The sequence below is a fragment of the Sylvia atricapilla genome, chromosome 1 (genome assembly GCF_009819655.1).
Source record: "Sylvia atricapilla isolate bSylAtr1 chromosome 1, bSylAtr1.pri, whole genome shotgun sequence".
In the NCBI taxonomy this organism is placed as follows: domain Eukaryota; kingdom Metazoa; phylum Chordata; class Aves; order Passeriformes; family Sylviidae; genus Sylvia; species Sylvia atricapilla.
The window spans coordinates 17,039,013-17,059,398 of NC_089140.1; the positions used below are offsets into that span (position 1 = coordinate 17,039,013).

The 20,386-nt window shown below is 39.1% G+C and overlaps 1 protein-coding gene across 1 annotated transcript in view; it reads right to left on the bottom strand.

The window, feature by feature from the left end:
• GPR158 (G protein-coupled receptor 158) overlaps window positions 1-20,386 on the bottom strand; it is a 186,555-nt gene that overhangs the window by 94,692 nt on the left and 71,477 nt on the right. Inside the window, exons 3-4 of the mRNA XM_066316019.1 lie at window positions 11,977-12,079; window positions 4,591-4,808 (exon numbers count right to left, since the gene is read on the bottom strand). Coding sequence (XP_066172116.1) covers window positions 4,591-4,808; window positions 11,977-12,079 — 321 coding nt within the window. The remainder of the gene's footprint in view (window positions 1-4,590; window positions 4,809-11,976; window positions 12,080-20,386) is intronic.

Below are 20,386 nucleotides of genomic sequence, written 5' to 3' on the forward strand. Positions count from 1 at the left end.
TTTAATAACATTACTGCTGAGCTGATCTCAGGGCTGCTGAGTCACTTTCACCTGTGTTTGACAAAGCCTCAAATGAATTCCACGGCACTGACTGGAGTTTTGTTACAGTATCTTTTTGCCATTCCATTTTGTTCTTTTCGCCAATTCCAGCTACTGCTCCAAGTCACTACTTTGCAGATTGGTCAGGGGCACCAGTAGTTTGGATCAACTGTGTTTTGGATGAATTTTGTTTTGTCACCTATCAAATGTGCAAGTCTACACAAGTAACTACAAGGTTTTCAAGAACAGACATGAAATCTAATTTAATGACTCTTTGCCAAGAGAACAAAAGATTTTCTGATTAAGACTCTAGTGTCCTACCTCACTTCACGGTCTGTGCTTCATTACTGAAGAAGCTGAGAGTGAACCTTCCTGATCTAGCCTCCAAGTTTCCAACAATAAAATTATGGCCTTGTGGCACCAGATTTTTCACCAAAATCACTGTGTTTAAATACCCTGGAAATATAGAAACATATGTACAAATATAAAGAGAGAAATATCCTCCATGATTCCTTCCTCTTTGAATTGCTTTATACTTTGGGATCTGTGATATTCTTTGCCAATAAGTGAGATAAAGCAACTAAAAGTTGTGTAATGCAACTACTTAATTTTTTAAAAACATTTGAGAGACTCCTTGAACCTTAATCTCTCTAGTGAAATCTTAAGAGGAACCATGAATATATACCTATGTTTGCACATCAACATCTCACTGCTGTGTGTGATTTTATATCATATTTCCTGCTCTGTGTTTTCCTCTGCCACCCCTTGGTTACCTACATATTGTGCAGCTCACTTAGTCCCTTGAGACCAAAATTTTAAGAGCTTTTGGTGACAGACCTTGGAAGAAGTATTCTCACATCCACATGCTCATAATCCTCCATCACAGAGCTACAAACACACTTGTAGGGCATCACATTTTCATGAAAGCCCACTTCTCACACTTGCCCTTGGACCAAGTAGTTCTATTATTTATTACCATTACTCTGAATTTGCAAGAGTGTAAGTTGGACCTAATGATCTTTAGTTCTTGTCACTATTATAGGGAGTCTTTATAAATACAGATATCACATATCCTATCTTCTATTGCTCCTTTACTGCTATTATTGTAAACTTACTACACAGTAAATAGTTCAGCAGTTTTCTAGACAGAACTTTGAAGAGGATTCATCAGAGAAGCCTTAAGAAGTTCTAGAAGAAGAGACTTAAAACTCAAGAAACTTGTAGAAGTCTCTCTGAAGAGAAGCCTAGCTTTTAAAAGCCAGTCATCTGGCTTGCTATAGGCTTTGCCTATTTCCTACCATTCATTTTATCAAGATCTGAGTGGAAACTCACAGGCTGGTATTTACCAGGTTCTCTGTAGAATCTTACTATTACGGCCTAGGTCAGTAATAAAGATCACGTCAAAATGAAAGTTGTATCATCACATTTTGTCAGTACCATTTTGGCAGTAATTGTCCAAAAGGTCTCTGTTCTCACGGCCATGCTATGTGGCAGTGCAGCACTCCATCTTTTACTTGTGGTTGGTCTTTTAGCAAATGCCTTGGATCTCACATATATTCTACACTGTTGACAAAACTAGGCCAATGGCAATTTTCATTTAAAGTACTGCTTGGTCATAAGAAGCGCAACCAGTGTGATCTGAATAGCTGACGTATTTCTTCACTTCTCTAAAATACTCATGATCTGCATCTGCTCTTACAGATGCATTGATCTTTTTTAAGACAAAAAAAAGTGTTGTCACTTCTATCATAAGCTAAAGGATGCTTATGGACCTTTATCATTCTGTTTGTGAATTATTATACTCAGAATATCACTGCCAAGGTGCCTGGGGTGTTTCTTCCCAAGTGCTTTCTGTTGGCAGACCTTAACTTTTCAGGAGCTTAGTTTTTTGAAGGCAGTAATTTCCAGGAGCCCCCATGAGGTACAAAGACTGAGAAACTGTCTGCAGCCACTTTTACTAAAGACGTTACCTTGCCCCATTCACCTTCTGATTTCACTGATCAACAGCTGGATCAAAATGCCACATATCTACTCTTCATTCCTTTCAGCACTGAAACGGCCTTAATTTAACATCTTTTATTTTCAACTCCCATCTTTTGCTCCCTTGAACACTTTGAAGTTGATATAGTAGCAGCACACTGTTCTTTCTGTTAAAATGTTGCATGAAAACTATTTTTTGCAACTATTTGAATATTGTAGGGCTACACGTGGGAGAGAACCCAAAGAAATGCTCTTCTGACTCCCACACAGCACAATGGAAATGAGCAGTTTAACACAGCAACTTTAATCACAGACATATATACTAACCTAATTGTGTTTTGCTTCACTAACAGTTGGAAATTCTCAAAAAGGCAGATATTTTGAATATACTTCAATATGTGTTCTTTCATTTTCATGATTTTACCTCCTTGGCAGAGAGTACATAGTAAGCTACTAGTTTTCCTCCTTCACTCCAAATTTCTGTCATTTCCCAATGCAACCAACAGTTTTCTTAGGGAAATACTCGCTGATCTCAGTATGTTTGTCTTTCATACAACTTCACATTTCATGGTAAACACACAAGATCGTTTTCATGCTGTACCAACAAGATAAAGAACACTAAAAGAATATCCAAGGAAAATCCAACTGAATGACACAAAAAGCAATGAAAAATCTATCAGTTTCTATTCCTTGAAAACATCAATCATAATGGAAAGGTTTTTTAATCACCGTATTATTTCTTTTGTTGCATGTTTCCTTCCCTTTTCCTTGTGAGATGCACATTTAGAGAAAAGTCAACTTTCCTGTAATACCAAAATTTAATACCAAAACTGAATCCATCTCCGGTCAACTGAATCCATCTCTGGTCTCTGGTCATTGCAGAATGAACTGCAATGTCTTAAAGGCACTATTTTATTTTTTTTTTCCAGGGAAAAATAATGCTTTGTTTTACATCTGATTCTCATTCATTCATATGTCATGATTTCTAATCATAAGAGGGAATCTGGAAAAAAATAAGCACAATCTTTTTCCTAATGACTGAAAAGCACTTCAGAAAAAATGGAAGATGAGTATATGCCTCTTTAGTATTGCTTTGGTATTAAAGATTCAGATTCCATGTGTTTCTTTACTTATAGACTACTTTGGAGAAATGACAAATCATAAATGTAAACATGTGCTTTTCATGACTAGCAGGATTTTTGAAACACAAGACTGCTGTCTTATGTCTAAGAACACCTTTTTACTCTAGCAGATATCAGATATCTAACATATACAAATGTACACGTGCGAGAGTGAAAACTGCTTCTCAGCCTATTTGTGAGAAAACAAGTATTTTCTATAAAACAATCACTATTTCAATGTGTAAAAAAGGAAGTCAAGCCCAGCTTGCAATATCACTTTGTAAGTCTAGGAATAGTTTTCACTCAAAAGAAATGCTTGCCATGATGTTGTCTATGACATTAAAAAAGTGAGTAACATTACCAGATTAAAACCTCACAAAAATAAGAATGAAGTTTTTCTGCTAAGTTAATGTCAAGCAACTAAACAGATGCTGACAACAAACTTTTCGTAATGAGAAACTTCATGAATACAATTACGTCTGTAATTTGAGTCATTTAATATAATATCATAAATACAAAAACACTGTCAGAAACATAAGAGGGGGGGAAAAAAGAATGTTATTGCTCATTCTGTGATTTCCTGGCAGGATATTAAAGTCTTTCAAAATGAGCCACGCATTTGTAACAGAGACACTGCAGGATCAGGAAGACTGTGGGATCAAGTGTTCCAAAAACTAAAATGGAAATACTTATCTAGTTATAGAAAGTGGATAAAGCTATTAAATTTCAATAATGTAGCACACTGTGTGCACACCTACGTTTCTGAAATGTAGGTAGTGAATATATGCCAGTTTCACTTAATTTCTTTTTAGCAATTTTGAAGTTTCAGAGAATATTCTGCATTTGCTGAGGCAACAGTGAGATTCCAAGAGATGTTACCTAACTTTCAGTGAGGTAAAAACAGAAATTTCAAATGCTGCATCAGCAATTTATAGACACTCCTTAGTATACTCAGGCTTTAGAGAAAAAATAATAATCTTTAACCATAGGATTACATTTAAACTCTCTAGGAACTAGAATTATTCAGAAAGATTTCTTTTTGCCATCATTATTTTCCAGCTAATCTCTCAAATATATTGAAACCAAACATAATTTCCAGTAGTGGTAATGCAGAGAATTTCAAGATCCCAACTTTCTAAAAAACCCGTATCCCCTTAGATATGTGCATAATTAATTGGCCTGGTTTTCTAAAATTACTTAACAGTTTCCTTGATTTTTGCTGAACATCTATAAATGCAAGCATATTTCACTGGAAGACACAAATTGCTCAGCTTTAACCACATAAACAATTTAGGAAAACATTCCTGTTTGGAAATCCCATCCTTCCCTTGAGCTGCGCTCCTTTGCGTGAGAAACTGGCTCTCAGAATAGGAAGCCATACACCCAAGATGACTGAGCATGTACCACCCAGTGAGGAGGAACATCAAGGTGAAACATTTAGGTTTATTACCTTTGCCTTGCGGAAGTGGTAGACCACCAGCATGCTTATGAAATCCAGCAGCATACACAGCGTTTGGAAGGAGATGATAGCCAGCCGTAAGTATTTGTCCTCCTGTGCATAGCAGGGAGTATCATCTGTGCAGAAAGAACATCCTTCTCTGCAGGGCAGGCAGGTGTAGACTTCTTCTGACAATTCACCACCGGAAAAGCGATTTTCTGCATCCTTTCCTGAAAGTATCAGAAGAGCAAAGGGAGACACCTTCAGTTGTACAGGATGGGGAGTTAATCACCAGGCCTCTGCTGGGTTTCCTTTCCCTCCCCTTCTCTCTCAGTAGGTTACAGAATAGCTCGGCCAGCGCTGCTTTTCTCTGAACCATCCTTTGTAACATCCAGAAAATGCAGACCAATGAAGCAAAGTGAGCTTATTAAACATCAAATGCTTTCCTGTTATATTTAGAGTGGGCTAAATCTGCACAGGAAATTCTATGAAGGAGAGTTTTGAATGGGGAACAAATTACATTAAATATTTGGGAATAAGGAAAGGATTTTAAACAGACAGATTAAGGGCAGACCCATTAACTTCCTAATGTTCATAGTACAAGCACTGATCCTATTTCAGATTGTTCCTCGATTTTATAAAAATGCTATCTAGTGAATTAATGAGCTTCAAATTAGATTAAACCCTTCTTAATTAACATTTTTTCAACAATCTGTTGCATGATTGCACTGCTCCGTCCCTGAAGCTAAACCAGTGCACTTAGACTGAGTATAGTTTTCCATTGTTCACACAAGCACACTAAGAAGAAAACCTGTTGGAAAGTTAATATTATGTCTAGGAAAATCAATGCATTTTGAACTGACATCTCATCCATCAATTGGAACCCATCAAGAGTGCACACGTTTCCTAATTTTTCTGATCCGTGACACTTGCCCGTAAACCCCTGTAAAGCTACTTACCTACAGGCCATGAATAGAGTTAAAAGGTGAAAGAGAAAGGGGGCAAAAAAATATTGTTAAATAAATGGAAAAAATTAATTTGTTGAAAATGTTTTTTATAGGCAAGACAGCCTTAGGAGCTCACAAGAACAACAGAATGTGGCTGAAGCCAAATCAGTGGTGTGTTATAACATGTGGTAAGTCCTCTCACTTTTCACAATGCTAGAGAACTGCTTCAGTTTCTTTGATCAAAATTCTCCTTCTCTGTCAGTGAAAACAGTAAATTGTGCATTGCTGAGTCCTTCAAGAGACAAGCTATTACACCTATGCTGCACATAGACATAGGCTTATGCAACTCTTCAGACTTTTAGCTTGGAACGATTGAAGCAGAAGGTTATCTACAAGGGTAATTATTTCTTGCTTTCTCAAATCTACATCCAAATGTGCATGAGCACACATCTGCTGCCAGGCAAAGCCTGGGAAAGAGTCAGAAGCCATGCTCCTTGTCCTCAGTGTAGGATGCTCCACTCCCACATCCCAGAGTGAGTAGAGAACAGGATGGTATTTCCCACATAGTTTGTGATTTCTCCTTGGAGCTTTATTCAAAACTAAGATGTTGGAAACCAGATTATAGCAGAGTAGTGCTGACTCATGTTGGAAGTCAGATTTTTAGACTCAAGGAGTCAGCAAGAAGACATCTTGTGCTTTTTTGACCCTGACTGCGTGAGGCAGGAATGGAAATCTTGGAAAATAACCATGCTTGGGCATACCAAGCAGATGGAGAACCTCTAAGGAACACTAATGTTGAAGATATTCTAGGACTGGAACTTCTCTTCAGAGCACACACCCCTGGACCTCAGCCCATTATCATTCCAAGAGCTTTAACAGAAACCACCTTCTTCAAATCTAACATCAGATCCTTGCTTTCTTAATTACAGCTAGAGCAACAGACCCACACCGTCCTCTGTCAGAGACAGAAGTCACAGTCTCCCACCTCCCATCTCCATATCCAAACTAAGCATGCATTCCCTGCTGTCCAAGTTTTCCACTTCATTTCATCAACATTTAAGCTCACATCAACCTGCTTTTCCACCACACATCTGTTCCTTTATCATTTCTATAGCTGTCCTTCAATTAGTCTATCTCTTTAAAACTTCACATTTCTGAGCCCCATAAGCCATTTTTTAATATATTTTTATTGTGTCAACTAAATAAATTACTTGCAGTATAAATACTTAAACAGAGGAAAAAATTCAGGATCCATAGTTATGAGACTACTTGTCACAAATATTATATGAATACGAGTTGATAATTTAACATCATCCTAAACTTGATGCACTTATTTTATTTCCTAAATGTTCAACCTTGAAAGTCATTGCGAATACACAATATTCCATTTTATCAAGCAGTTTCTTATCTGAATCATACATGGGAGTGTCCTCACATGGATACTCATCACATACTACAGGAATAACAGCTAAATAAGCAGTTGCATGTTGAAGTAAATATCCCACGGATACGACTTCATAACATAACAGCAATCTTTTGTTTAGAGTGTCTGGTGTCATGTTTAGAGATTGGGATGGGCTGCACAGGAAGGTGGTGGAGCCACTGTCAAATGGAGGAGTTTAAGGAAAGACTGGACATGGCACTCAGTGCCATGCTGTAATCTATGGCAGTGCTTGGTCATAGGGTGGACTCAATGATCTCAGAGGTCCTTTCCAATCTATTGCTTCTGTGATATTGTCAGTTGTACACAAAAGAACGTCACTGATGCACATCTTTTGCACTCTCTGCACTGCCAGCCAGGACGGATTTTTCTGTGAATATCTTCTGACTGTCAAATGGAGGTGGAGGTGTCTGAAGAACAACTGGATGTGGCACTCAGTGCTCTGGACTGGTAAACAAGGTGGGGGTTGCTCACAGGTTGGACTTGGTGATCTTAGAGGTATTTTCCAACCTACTGGATTCCATGATTCTGTATGATTCTTTCTTATAGCTAATAAAAGAAAGATCAGAAAAAAATGATCTACATGGAATTTTCCACAATGTAATGAGGAACAATTAACAATTCCCCTTTTTTTTTTCTCCTTGACAAAAAGAAAAAACCTTTTTCAGACCCTCTAAAATAATTTCTTGGGGAAGAACTGTTCATTATATATACCACTGACAGGGATCTTGTCCACCACCCACACCCTTGCCCCGACTATATGTCTCAGAGTTCAGCTGCCCAACACACAGCTGAACATTTCTGCCCTTTTTGTCTCGTCCTTCCCCTCACCAAAGTCAAGGTAACATCAATTCAAGACAGACAGTCCAAGCCAAGCCTGGACTACATGCTGGACTACAAGTCTGGACTACTAGCCAGTTCTAACAGAACTGCTAGACATTTTATTGTGCCTTGCCCTTTCTCAGCAGCTCTTTGGGATTACATGTCTCCCACAGTGAATAAAAACAGTTTTTCCTCCTCAAAAGATGACAAAATATTCTAGATACTGGTAAGGTGGAAGGACAAGAAGTCATTTCCACTCTGTGTAAGGCAGCAGCAGTTTCAGCACTGTCACAAATGAAATGGAAGCAACACTGTGTTGCAGAAGTTAAAACTGAAAAAGAGGAAGGTGTGAAAAAAAGAAAAGAAGAACAGAAATAAAATGTAGTAACCAAAAAATAAAAAGGATAAAAAGGTAGGAAAAAAGAACAAAGCAAAGTAGGTTGAAAGTAGGAATAGACAAATTACATTAAGTATAATAAAATAAACCAAAAGAGCTTAAATGTTTCAGCTATTTCCACTCTACCGTATTTTTTTCCTAGCTCTTCTCTCTTCTATCTCAGTCTTATTTTTCTGTCTGATTGGCCCATCTGTTTTTGAAATGTTCTCCTGAGGGTAGCTCTTCATCAGCTTTGGTTCTCCTAAGGACACTTTGCCACGCAAGGGATGCCTCAGCAGCTGTGACATTGCCAGCTGAGATCTTCCTACAAAGTAAGAATGGCACCACAGACTGCTGAGAGCCAGCCCAAAGCAGGGCAGGGACTGCTTTGTCCCAAACCAAATCATCCCACACTCCAGTCAGAATCAGCACATGAACACAGAGAGCACAGTGCATGCTGAGCACTGAGCAGAACAAAACACTGATTCTGCTCTTGTTCTATAATGGAAGAAATTAGGAACACTACAGTTGCATTAGTGATGCTGCAGTAACTTGGTGAGAATGTAACTGGACCTCTTGGCACCAAAACCTGATCATCAGCCATGGTCATAAGCCTCACCCCAGAAAGGGATCACTGAAGCCAGTGAGAACCTTCATATACGCAAAGATCTGCACATGAGGATTCTGCTGAAGAACCAAAGCCAAAGAGCATGTGTAAAAAATGAGAATTCTTGTGGAACTGGAAACCCCTCTTGGAAATTTTTATGTGATCATGGTAGTGTTAGAGACAGCAAAATCCCATCTTCAGGCAAAAGAGCCACTTCTGGTGCAAGCAGGGCAGGTTCCACATCCAAACAGCAAGAGCTGAGAATTTCTGCAGTATACGCAGATTGCTAAAGAGCAAGCTCCAAGGATGAACAAATCACTGTTGTTCTGCTAAAGATTTTTCAATGCATTACCCCATGAGGCAGAGAACAGAAGTGCCTTGGAGAAGAATGTCACAGGAATGTTAAAACGTAAGTAATCATCAGTTAGTCTATTCTACCTATATTAATAGTGCTACCTAAAAATGAGCCATTAGGAGAAAGTGCATAACCATGTATTCAAGCACTTACAGGTTAATACAACCTGTGTACATGAAATGCGCTTTTTTCTAAAATCAATTTCCAACCTCAAAAGACATCCTGGAAGTATGGTAATAACTTTGTCTCCTTGTAGTATCCAAGGTCCTCATTAACATATTTTGGCACACAGACTTGGGAGAGAAATGCTCTCCTACCTGGCTTCTTATTCAGTAAGAGAACAGCCTGAATTCCAGCTGTGCCCCTGTCCCACACACACTTTGGGAATCTGCAACATGTGCAGCCTCCGTGGGAGCAGCACCATCATGCTGGTTTAAGACAGAAAAGCAACAGATTTGCAGAATCTTTCCTACACAGGACACTGCTAATGTCGCATCACAGGTTCTCACAGAGCCTACCAGTAAACTGTGTAGAGTGTTCAACATCTCTGCAAAGCCATATTATACAATTATCTTTCAGACTCAAGCCAAAACATTAATCTGGGGCAAAAGCAGAACCTTTCCCCCACTCAAAAGCTGGACACTCAGACACAATGTGCAACTGTAGTTATCCATATTTTGCTGTGGTGCAGAATCTCAGCATCACTGAGAAATGCTCCCATTTCAAGACATAACACAATCAAATTTTTCACTTCAGTTAAGTACAAATCTGGTCATTTTTTTCTACCTATCTCCTTTCTGATATCTTGAGACCTGAAAATCTTTGCTGCCTCTTTATTTTCTTCCACTAGGAATACTTCCTAAATGATTAACATTCCTATTCAGTTTCATCTCTTGTATCATCAAATTTCACCTACCTAGCTCCACAAAGAGATCTCCAGGTCAGACAGCTTCTGTCAAAACTGCTTGCAGAATTCGTGTCTTGAATTCCTATGTTAACATCATTTTGAACCACCAGCCATTTTAGCCATGTCATTTATTCCTCTTTTTTTTTTTTTTTTTTTTTTTTTTACAGAATGCAGCTGTGTGACAGAGCCAAGTTTCCTTTGAACCACAGGCTCTTCTCAATACTTTAGTCATTTCCAGTCTCACTGTTCATTTTTTGAAATCATCTATACAACTTGGCAGATGGAGCTACATCTGGATGAATTTAAAAAGTTCTTCATTACTGTTTCAAAAGTCAGGTTACCTCACAGCAACAAAGGCTCAAATCAAACTGGCCCCTTACATCCTACAGTAGAAGCATTTACAAACTTCCTTGAGACAAATTTCACTTTATTAGGAACTAAATACCCATTTTAAGGCTCTTCATTCTATAGCAACTGAAGAAATTATGTAGGTATTGCTTTTACCATCTAAAGACAAATCAATCTCCACGGGAGCCATGCTCTTGATGCTGACTGCATTTGAAACCAAGCTGACTAATACATACCAAGCATGCATATTTTGCACAACTGATATGAAATAAAGTTAATCTCATCCCTAATATTCAATGTTGTTATGATCTCTAGCAACATTTTTTGGTGTGCATTCTATGGCATTTGGTATGAAGTTGTCTTTATATGCTCTCTCAGGCAATTAAATCCTAACTCAACCAGAACTCACTGCACTTCAGGAAGACCCAGGAAGATCCTCCTTTCTCCAGCAACAGATTCACACAGCCCAGAGAAACAGCACAAGGCTGCCTTCTGCAACACTTTACAGTATGAAAAGACAAAGGAAACATGCAGCAGACAAAGTGTTGAACGAACTGTGCTATTTATTCTACAAATATGTACAGGAGACATTATATCCCACATATATGTGTGTGGGTATAGTAAGTGATGATTAGTACTAGAAGTATTTCTCTTGGGGAACAGAACAGCTGTTTTCACACAAGGCAGAGGATAATACATGCAGTCCTGGACCAAGCTCAGTGAAAGTCACTCACTGCCATTCCCTGAATATCTCGCACAAATTGATCTCACACTGAGAGCTGATGTCATGAACCTCTCGTTGAAGGATGGTGCAAAGAAGCTGGGCATGAGAAGAACCTGAAAGCAGGAGGCAGAGAAGGATGCCTTGCTACACCTCCAAGGAGCTGCTTTGCACCTGTGACTGCAGCCTGAGCTTTACCAGTACAACTGCAACAATTTCAGCATACAGAGATTTGGTCACCTGATGACAGTAACAGACATCAGCTTTGGGTGTGCAGTTTGACTATTTTCCCTGACGAGCATCAGCCAAATTCTGTTTCTCCTGTTATGGGAGTCAGGAACTATATGTGTGTCCTGGGCATGTGTAGGATGTATGATATCCATACATCCAGCCAGACTCCCAGGCTTGAAGCATGTCTACTACCTCATCAGCATGTATTAGAGTTTGGATGCTCCTTTGAATTCTCTTTTGCAAATGGAGTAAAATGAAAACAATTAAAGCCTGCACAAACCCAGAGGCTAGGGCATTCTCATTTCCTCTGGCTAAACAGAAAATGAGTAGATTAATTTCCAGAATACTTGTGCATGAGCACAGATGCCAGAAATCTCTATTTCCCCTTAGCAAGGCTTCTTTTCATGTTTTTTAATTTATTTACAAATCAAATATTCTTCAAGTGAGTATATTTTACAGGATCCTCAAGAGTATCGTGAATGACAAACCAAAGGGCTAGAACTCCTTAAGTGATTATATAATCCAAGAGTTGCAAACCACTGGGATTTTACTGTATAACCCTGACGAGGATAAAAAGCAGCCCTACATTATTAATGCTAGCTCTGTTTTCTTTTTTCTTTTTAACTCAAGCAAAGGCACTTACTCTGAAAGCTGTTCACTGAGAAGATGTTGGGATGATAGAATCCAGCCTTGCAAATACATTTGTAGGCTCCAAGCACAAATCCAAGGCCTTTAATTGGCATGCACTGTGAGAAAGGAAAAAAAGAAAAGTCATGCAGATGATCACACCACTGTATACTCTGATGTACATTCAAGCATAAAAACATTACAAGATAGTCTGCACAGACTTCTAAGAACAAACAGCACTCCTTCCAGACTGACAGTATTTTCTCAGCAGCTTTTCCCATAGTCATATATCACTCCAGGTTTTTTTGCCTTGTTCATCTCCAACAAACAGCAAAGACAGCTATAATCGAGCCTGCCCCACTGATAAACTGACCAAGTGACAAATTTGACTCTTGCACATTTGATGTAGACAGGATATTAGATAGCTGTGATTTTTTCCCTGAAGGGTTTCCAGCACTTTTCCCCAGCACAGCAGGTGGATTTCAGACAGCTGGAGCTCACACTGTGTGAGGAAGAACATGAACACCTGCAGCCAAGCCCCAACCTTCTGCTGGCAGCACATGCCAGTGTCCCCACAACAACAGCAAAGTGGAGCTAGCCCAGCTAAGAAAAAGACAACTACTTGTTAGAGAAAATGGCTGCAGACATAAATCTCTGACCGGGCTGAAAGAGAAAAAACCTATGCCAACAGGAGCCCCATACTTCTAAAATATCTTGCAATTTTACAAGGTAGCAATACATGAATCAAGTTTTGTTTAAATTCAGCTTCACTCTTGCTTAGTTTTGACATCAGTTCAGCCAAAAGAAATTTATTACCATGACAGAATATCTACTGTCAAACCATTTCTATACATCAAATGGACTTTGCCTAGTACAGAGGGAAGAGTCTAGCAACATAAAAGTAGAAACCCTTGTAAAATGATGATTCCCAGTACAGTTTATTTCACTTCATCAGATGAAAGTAGACTACTAGACTAGATGCCTTTCCCATGAGTATAGGTGTACCATGAATATGAACTAGACATCAGCAGTTCTTCAGTGACCAATTGAATGATTTTACTCAAAGAGCTGTCCTCTCATCTCCTTATTTTTCACTTGTTTGTGACTGTCTGTGACTTTAGGATATGCTTCAACATCCAACTGCCTGTGACTGTGAGGAAGATGCAAGGACAGGGTTCAGTAAAAATACCTGGGCATAAAAATATCAAATGTACACCAAGAGAAAGTCTGCACTTTAGACACTATAGAAAAATCTGGGGGGAAAAAGGCTAGAAGTCTCTTATTATCTCAAATTTCAGCTTTATGACATAATTCTGCCTGATGTTAGGAAGCCACGTTGCTTTTCTTTGCCTCAGTTCCCCAGATGGCATCATCTCTTCTCTCACCCTTTGCCAATCTGTTGGCAGAGCAGGCAGTGCAGGCCTGCAGGTGCTATTGGATAACAACTAGTAAGTAAGAAACTGGTATGCAAGAACACTGAAAATTCATTTAGCCTTTGTATGAGCATGAAAGAAGAAAAAAAGAAAGGGAAAGAGAAGGCCCCAAACTATTTTCATTATTTTTTCACACTTTATCTTCACCCTGCAGAAATGTAACTGTTGACAGGGTGAAGAACAGGACAAATTGAAGTGGCATGAGAGTGTGTGCAAGTCCAATTACAGCCAAACCTCTTTGACCAAACACAGAAAGGTAGTTAAAGTAGTAAACAGACTTTTTCAGAGGAACATTGTCTTTTGCATTCTGGCTTCTTGCTTTGTAGGATCAAGGTACATGCTGCTGTAGAGACTGCATTTTCTTTTTGAAGAAAAGGAAGAAAATAGTAGCTCTTACTACTCCTACTGTATTATGTGAATTCTGCAGCACCCCAAGTACTGTATTCATAATCCTTTGCCACTGAACAAATTTATAGAATCACAGAATTGCTCATGTCGATTATGCTGCAAGCTCATGAACCTGTTCTGCATTAAAACAAATGCTTTACTGAGGAATCTTTCACAAACATCCAATACTCACACCAAACAAAAACCTGTGATTTTTATTTTATTGTCACTGACCAGTCTAGAACTTGAAAATGGAAAAAATACTTCAAATGCTGTTATCTTTCATTCATCTAGGACATTTTCCTTTTTTCCAGAATTTGGCAGCTGTAAAACAGCTTAAAAACCATCATCAAATTGTTTCTTGCAGTCCACATGATCCCAGGCCAAGATGTAATAGAGATTAGAATATGATGTTGACAGCTGGGATGGGGAGAAGGAGAGAAAGAAGTCTAGATTCCTCTAGATGCAATTTTAAACTCCGAAATTCCACTGTGCTCAACATTGCATGGAAACAGAACTATTTACAGCCTGAGTTTTTTAAAGAATTGCAGTACCTAGGCACGAGAAAACACTAAATATTATGAGGCCAAAAATGGGAAAAAAAATCTGTCTCTGGAAAGAAAAAAAAAAAATTACTCTTTTTACAAAAGATCTAACAGATAATATTTTATTGGTTAATGGTGAAAAATATAATGATGAAAAAAGATAATAAATAAACCGTTTTCTACTGTACAAAAGGAGTTTAGCAAACAAAGTCCAGATTTGTTTGTTACATTTATTTACAGATAAAGGCTTTTCCTGGCTGTCTGCAGGTGAATCTACACGGCATAGCGGGCACAAGCAAGCAGCTTTTGTCCTTGCCCTGAGAAGTAGCACTTGGTTCCAGTGGCCTCAGTGGCAGAGTGAGCCCAAGCCTTGCAAAGCTGTACCAGCTCAGCCACAGAGTGGGCCATGGGCTTCAGACCCCCAGCAGCAGAGGAACTGAGTGATGCACAACAGGCTCTGTAGACACAGCGAGTAAAATAAGTAACTTAGCAGCAGATGAGTTAAGATTTGATCCACATAGAACTTAGCATTGAATAAAAGCAGATGCATAAAAAATACCTGCTTCCACATAAGCAAAAAAACAAAAAACAAACAAAACAAAATCAAAACAAAAGACCCCAATCATAAAACTGACCTGGTTTCAAATTTCATTATAAACGTGAAAGCACAGATCTGGGAACAAATCCCCCATATTCCTGAGTATTTTTGCCTCATCAGTAGTCATCAGCTTTTAGAAAGATCATACTTTAATCAATTCATAAAAGGAGCTACCTTAGGTTGGATCAAAAGCTCCAGAAGGTCTATTTAGGCTTGTATCATATCTCCTAAGTGCCAGGAGCCAGTGTTGAGGCAAACAATGAAAGATGCAGGTGGCTACTGAGTGATCCTTCACTGATGTGCCCTTCAGGACACCACACTCCTAAATGGAATTTGTATCGCTTTAACTTCCAGTTCTTATAGATGGCTTGGTTACAATTAAGGTCAGCTTTATCATCATGTTTGCTATAGAGAAAGTAATAGCTGTCTGTAGAACTCACAGAGAGCATCTATTCCACCTGTCCGTTCCCTGGTATTATATTTTTAGCTTTACAGTATAACGTAATAACTCCCAGGCTTTTTTTATAGTAAGCTTTAAATCATACATTCAGCTCAAAAAACCCCTTAGATATTCCATTAATATTTATCTTGAGATTATTTATAAACAAATACCTCTTGAATCAACACAAGATTCTAACACATTTAAACACAACATCTATACCAGTTTTTTAAAAGTCTCTATTGGTTTAATTTTAGGCTGCTTTTTGTAAAGGACAAAGTCAGTAAAATCTAATGTGATAAAGATTATCTCTGTTGGAAAGAAAATAAACCCTTCAAATAACATGTGCAATTGCTTTGGAAGTCTGAGCCAAATCTTCTAGCACAAGAGAGACAAAGCCCTTCATCAGATGTGATTAGCCAGAAACCAAGTGACAAAGTATTCAGCGGACACACAAAGCAGCTAATACATCCAGAAGGGGGAACAGGGCAAAGAACCCCCAAGTAGTTCAAGAGAAAGCATGTGGCATCATGTCCCACGTGTAACTTAGAAACTCAGATAAAGGACTAAACAAATCCATACAGTGGCATTCTGGAGCAGAGGGGGAAAACCAGTAATTTTACAAATTAGGAAGGAAAGAAGAGGAAGGAAAGAAGAGGAAGGAAAGAAGAGGAAGGAAAGAAGAGGAAGGAAAGAAGAGGAAGGAAAGAAGAGGAAGGAAAGAAGAGGAAGGAAAGAAGAGGAAAGACAAGGATTAAAAATATAGTTAGCCTTGAGTTGGCTACTTCAAGATTTTCAAAGAGCAGCTTTCAAAATCTGTATTACCACATGCATACAGCAACAAGAATGTCTCCCTTTCTCAAAGTCAACTTTTTGTTCAAAGGACGTAGTAAGAACAATGTCATGACAGATAAAGCTTAACAAAGATAATACAAATAAGCCCATGTTTTTTTGCTCTGTTTAGAGGCAGCACATAAGAGATTCCTAGAAAATGTAATGTATAGAGTAATTTTGTACCTGGCACACAATAGCAGCTGGAGCAGGTTGGTTTCCAGCAAAAAAACAGGAGGATTTTTTCTGATACTGTTTACCACTCCAGTCAAGGACACTCAGTCTTAAAAAAAAAAAAGGCAAAACAAAACACACAACCCCCCCCAACAACAATAATAATAAATAAAATAAAATCTAAAAACAAACAAAAAAAGAAGATAAAAGCCAAAGTCTCTTTGCCTAAGTCAGTAACAGCTCTGTCATTGAAAAGGCTTTACCCATTGTCTTTTCTCACTTCATTTACCCCTCAAGACCAGAGTGTTGAGTTAGTGTGTTTGCAGCCTCACAAGTGAGCAATGAGCACATCCATGCATCCAAGAACCTTGTGCATCACCTGGAAGGTCCTGCTTGCCTCCAGAGAGCTTGGGAGGCAGCCAGCTTGCCAACCACACCATTCATTAACTTTTCCAAATACAACATTTTGGTTCGAGGAGACGGGACAGGCTTGGCCATTCTATACTTTTACTGCAGGGTTACTTAGGCCCCTGTAGTTCTTCTCCTCCTTTCTGAATACATTGGTGGAGTTAATTACTTTTTACACTCCAGTTAAAAACGTGTTTTCTGGCAACAAGAGACCTAGAATAACGTTGGTTTGTTTAAATCTGAGTCAGTCAAAGCACAGCAACAGATGATGTGATTCAGCTTAGAGCAAAGGTAGTTGCCAGGACAGTATTTTTCTTTACAGTTTGATGCTTTGCTAAAAATTCTTCAGTGCTTTTTCATTTGATTTCTCATTATTCTGATTTTGATAAGCATAGGATAAGAATAAATAGTGATGGAAAGGAGCCTCAGCTCATTCACACAAATAATGATAAGTGACACATGACTACTGACAAACCATGAGCAGAAAAGTTAACGTCATTCACTAAATGTAAGGGACTGTAGTCTTTAACATCTAATTAACTTCTTTTGAAATTTGTCTCAGTTTGGTGATCAGGCTGTATGTTTGAGGACACACAGGACTGACTCCATTCTGGTTCTCCTCTTCTTCACCTCAATGATGATGATTATGTTATCAGCTTATTGGTGGACAAACACTTCAAATATGTAAGTGCCAGTGAAAAAAAATAATGGTGGAAGTGGAGCAAAGAAAAAAAGAGAGGAGATCAGAAATATGTACAAATCATAGTGCCTTCTTGGAAGATGGTGAAAGGGGAATAAGTTTAATTGAGCAGTGTTTGAAAGCAGGTTATATGGGGGCCATGGTGGGGCCAAGAAGCAGAAAACTCATGAACAGCTGTTGTCATGCACATGGAGAACCCATAGCCAGCTTAAAAACTAAGCTTCCCACAGTCAGGAGCCTTTACAGACAGATCAAAGTACAAGAATCACAGCAATTTTCAGAGGATGGGTAGCTTGAACACTCATAGGTTCTCAGCAACAGTATTTTTTTAAGACAGATTTTTCACTACTGCTGAAAATACCTATGCAATCAACAATCAGAGTACTTTAAAAATGAAAATCTCTTTATTTGATAGTCTGGAATTGACATTGATAACCTGAATATCAGTTTACAACACATCCAACTTCCCTTCTGGTTAACATACTAAACAATAAAATTACAATGTCTCCTTTCCTAGAAAACTGCTCTGCAATTACAGGGGAACCTGTTAACAGACACCAAAGGGACTGAGAATTTTATAGCCATTAAATAATGCAGTGTAATTAATTCAAAGGCACTTTCTCAGGGCCAGATATCCTTGGCTTTGAAGATGAGTTAAGACATTTTTCACCATTAGCACAGGTTACACTTCATTTAGAGCAAAGTTTTGTTCACCTCCTCAGTGTTTTAACTAAGAGAGAATTCTCTTCATACTCTCTCTAACTTTCTTCCTATCACTAGTGTAATTGCAGGCTCTACACATGGGCAAAACTGGAAGTACCAAACATTACCAGCAGAAGACCTTCCAGAAGCTGTCAAGTAATGTGCCAAAACACGCAGAGGTCCTTTACCTGTGAATGTCTGGTTCTGCCAGCTACTTCTGCATTCATCAGTAGCTTGGCAGCAACTGTTGCAAAGTTTGCCTGGAAGATGAGCCACACAGTGAGACAGGGGATTAAGAAAGCTTGCCAATATCTGCAAGAATGTGAGTCATTTCCGAAATCATTTGGGGAGGGGGGCAGGGAGGAAAGCTGCATCTATTCCTGATCTCTACAAAAGATGCAGTGATTTAAGAAATGCAGAAACCCCTAACTTTGTATTACTTATCAATGTCAATTTTTAACCAAATTTCCAGTTGGCCCATCTCTGACAATAAATGCAATTAGTGGCCCTATGACAATGCAAACTAGTTCAGTTCTGAAATCCGTTCTGTGCATTCATAAACTTTATAAAAAAATATTTATTCACAGTACTTAAACCAGACTTCCACATTTTCTTCTAAAGGTCAGTAGGAAATACTAGAATAGTCAATCCAATCCAGTATCAAGACAATTGTGATGCTCAAGCACAGAAAACTTCAGGATAGGAAAGAATAACAGGGGGTAGAGTGTGCACAGGAATTGCACAGCTCATCTCACAGAAGGGCACAGCCAAACATCCAGGAGACTGCACCAGTCTTTGGAAAGAACCTGACTGATGAAGTGCTTCCAGCATGGACAGCCTGCTGGTCTTGCTAGCAGGAAAGGAAAAAAAATTCCTATGATTCATCCAACAGCTAACAAATAGCTGCTGTAATCAGTAGGTAATTTAGACACATAATTCAAAGAGGGAAATAAAATGGTGGAAAACGGTGCATGATATTTTAATAAGTTAACGTGGACAACATTGCTAAACCAACATTTTCTAGCCAGCAGAGGTATCTGTCATTTCTATTGCATTTCCTAGTAACTATTCATGTAATTACTTCTTTATTCCTAAACAATGATTTTTAGGCTGATTCCACACACTAACAAGACATATATAACCACATTGAAAAGGTCTGCAGCAGTTTGTGTCTGTTTTCCCAGCCCATAATCACTTTCTGGACTTACTGCCTGGTTCCAGGCAGTGCAGCAGAAGTCAGAAACCTGCGAAGTTCCCACCAGCTTCATAAAATTAACATCCTGCTAGAGAAGAGACACCCTCTGTGTGTCCCTGCTGAGGGGGAAACTAAATCACAAGGACATACCTTTTATTAGACACCAGAGAATGCTCTTTGAACATGCCAAATTCACGAGAAAAGTTTAAGCTGGCATTGCTGCTGTCTTAGACATCAGCATAACATCCTCATAGACAAACTCAGTAAGTGTGGACTGGATGAGTGGACAGTGAGATTGAGAACTGACTAAATGGCAGGTCTCAGAGGGTGATAATCAGTGGCACAGGGTCTAGTTGGAGGCCTGTCACTACTGGTATCCCCTGGGCCCCATACTGTTTAGTTTATTCATCAAGGCTTGGATGAAGGGGCAGAGCCCTCCTCAGCAAGTTCACTGTCAGCACAAAGCTGGGAGGAGTGGCCAATACCCCAGAGGGCCGTGGAGCCCTTCAGAGGGACCTCGACAGGTTGGAGAGATGGACAGAGAAGAGCTGACTGAAATTTGAAAGCGGCAAGTCCTCAAGAATCATCTGGACACAATCCTGTGCAGTGTGCTCAAGAATAACCTGGCTTGAGCAGGGAGTTTGGACCAGATAACTCACTGTGGTCCCTTCCAACCTGACCCATTCTGTGATATGTGATAAGAAAATATATTAGGAAACCAGGTTGTAATTATTCCACTTGTCAGCCTCAGGGCTGGAATGTCCCTCAGAACTTAAGTTCAGAACACAGTTTCTGGGTTTAACCACGATCTGAGCTCTGTTAAATTACAGATTCTTCTTGATTGCTTTCAATCCCACAGTGAGAAGTAGCACCATATTGTTGCTGTCAGAAAAAAATCCTCTCCAAATCCCACTACTCAACAGCAACAGCTTCACACTGATCTCCACAGCCTGAAGCTGCACACTCACTCATTACGAGGCACAAGTCCCACAGAGGTGCTGCATGTCCCAGCAG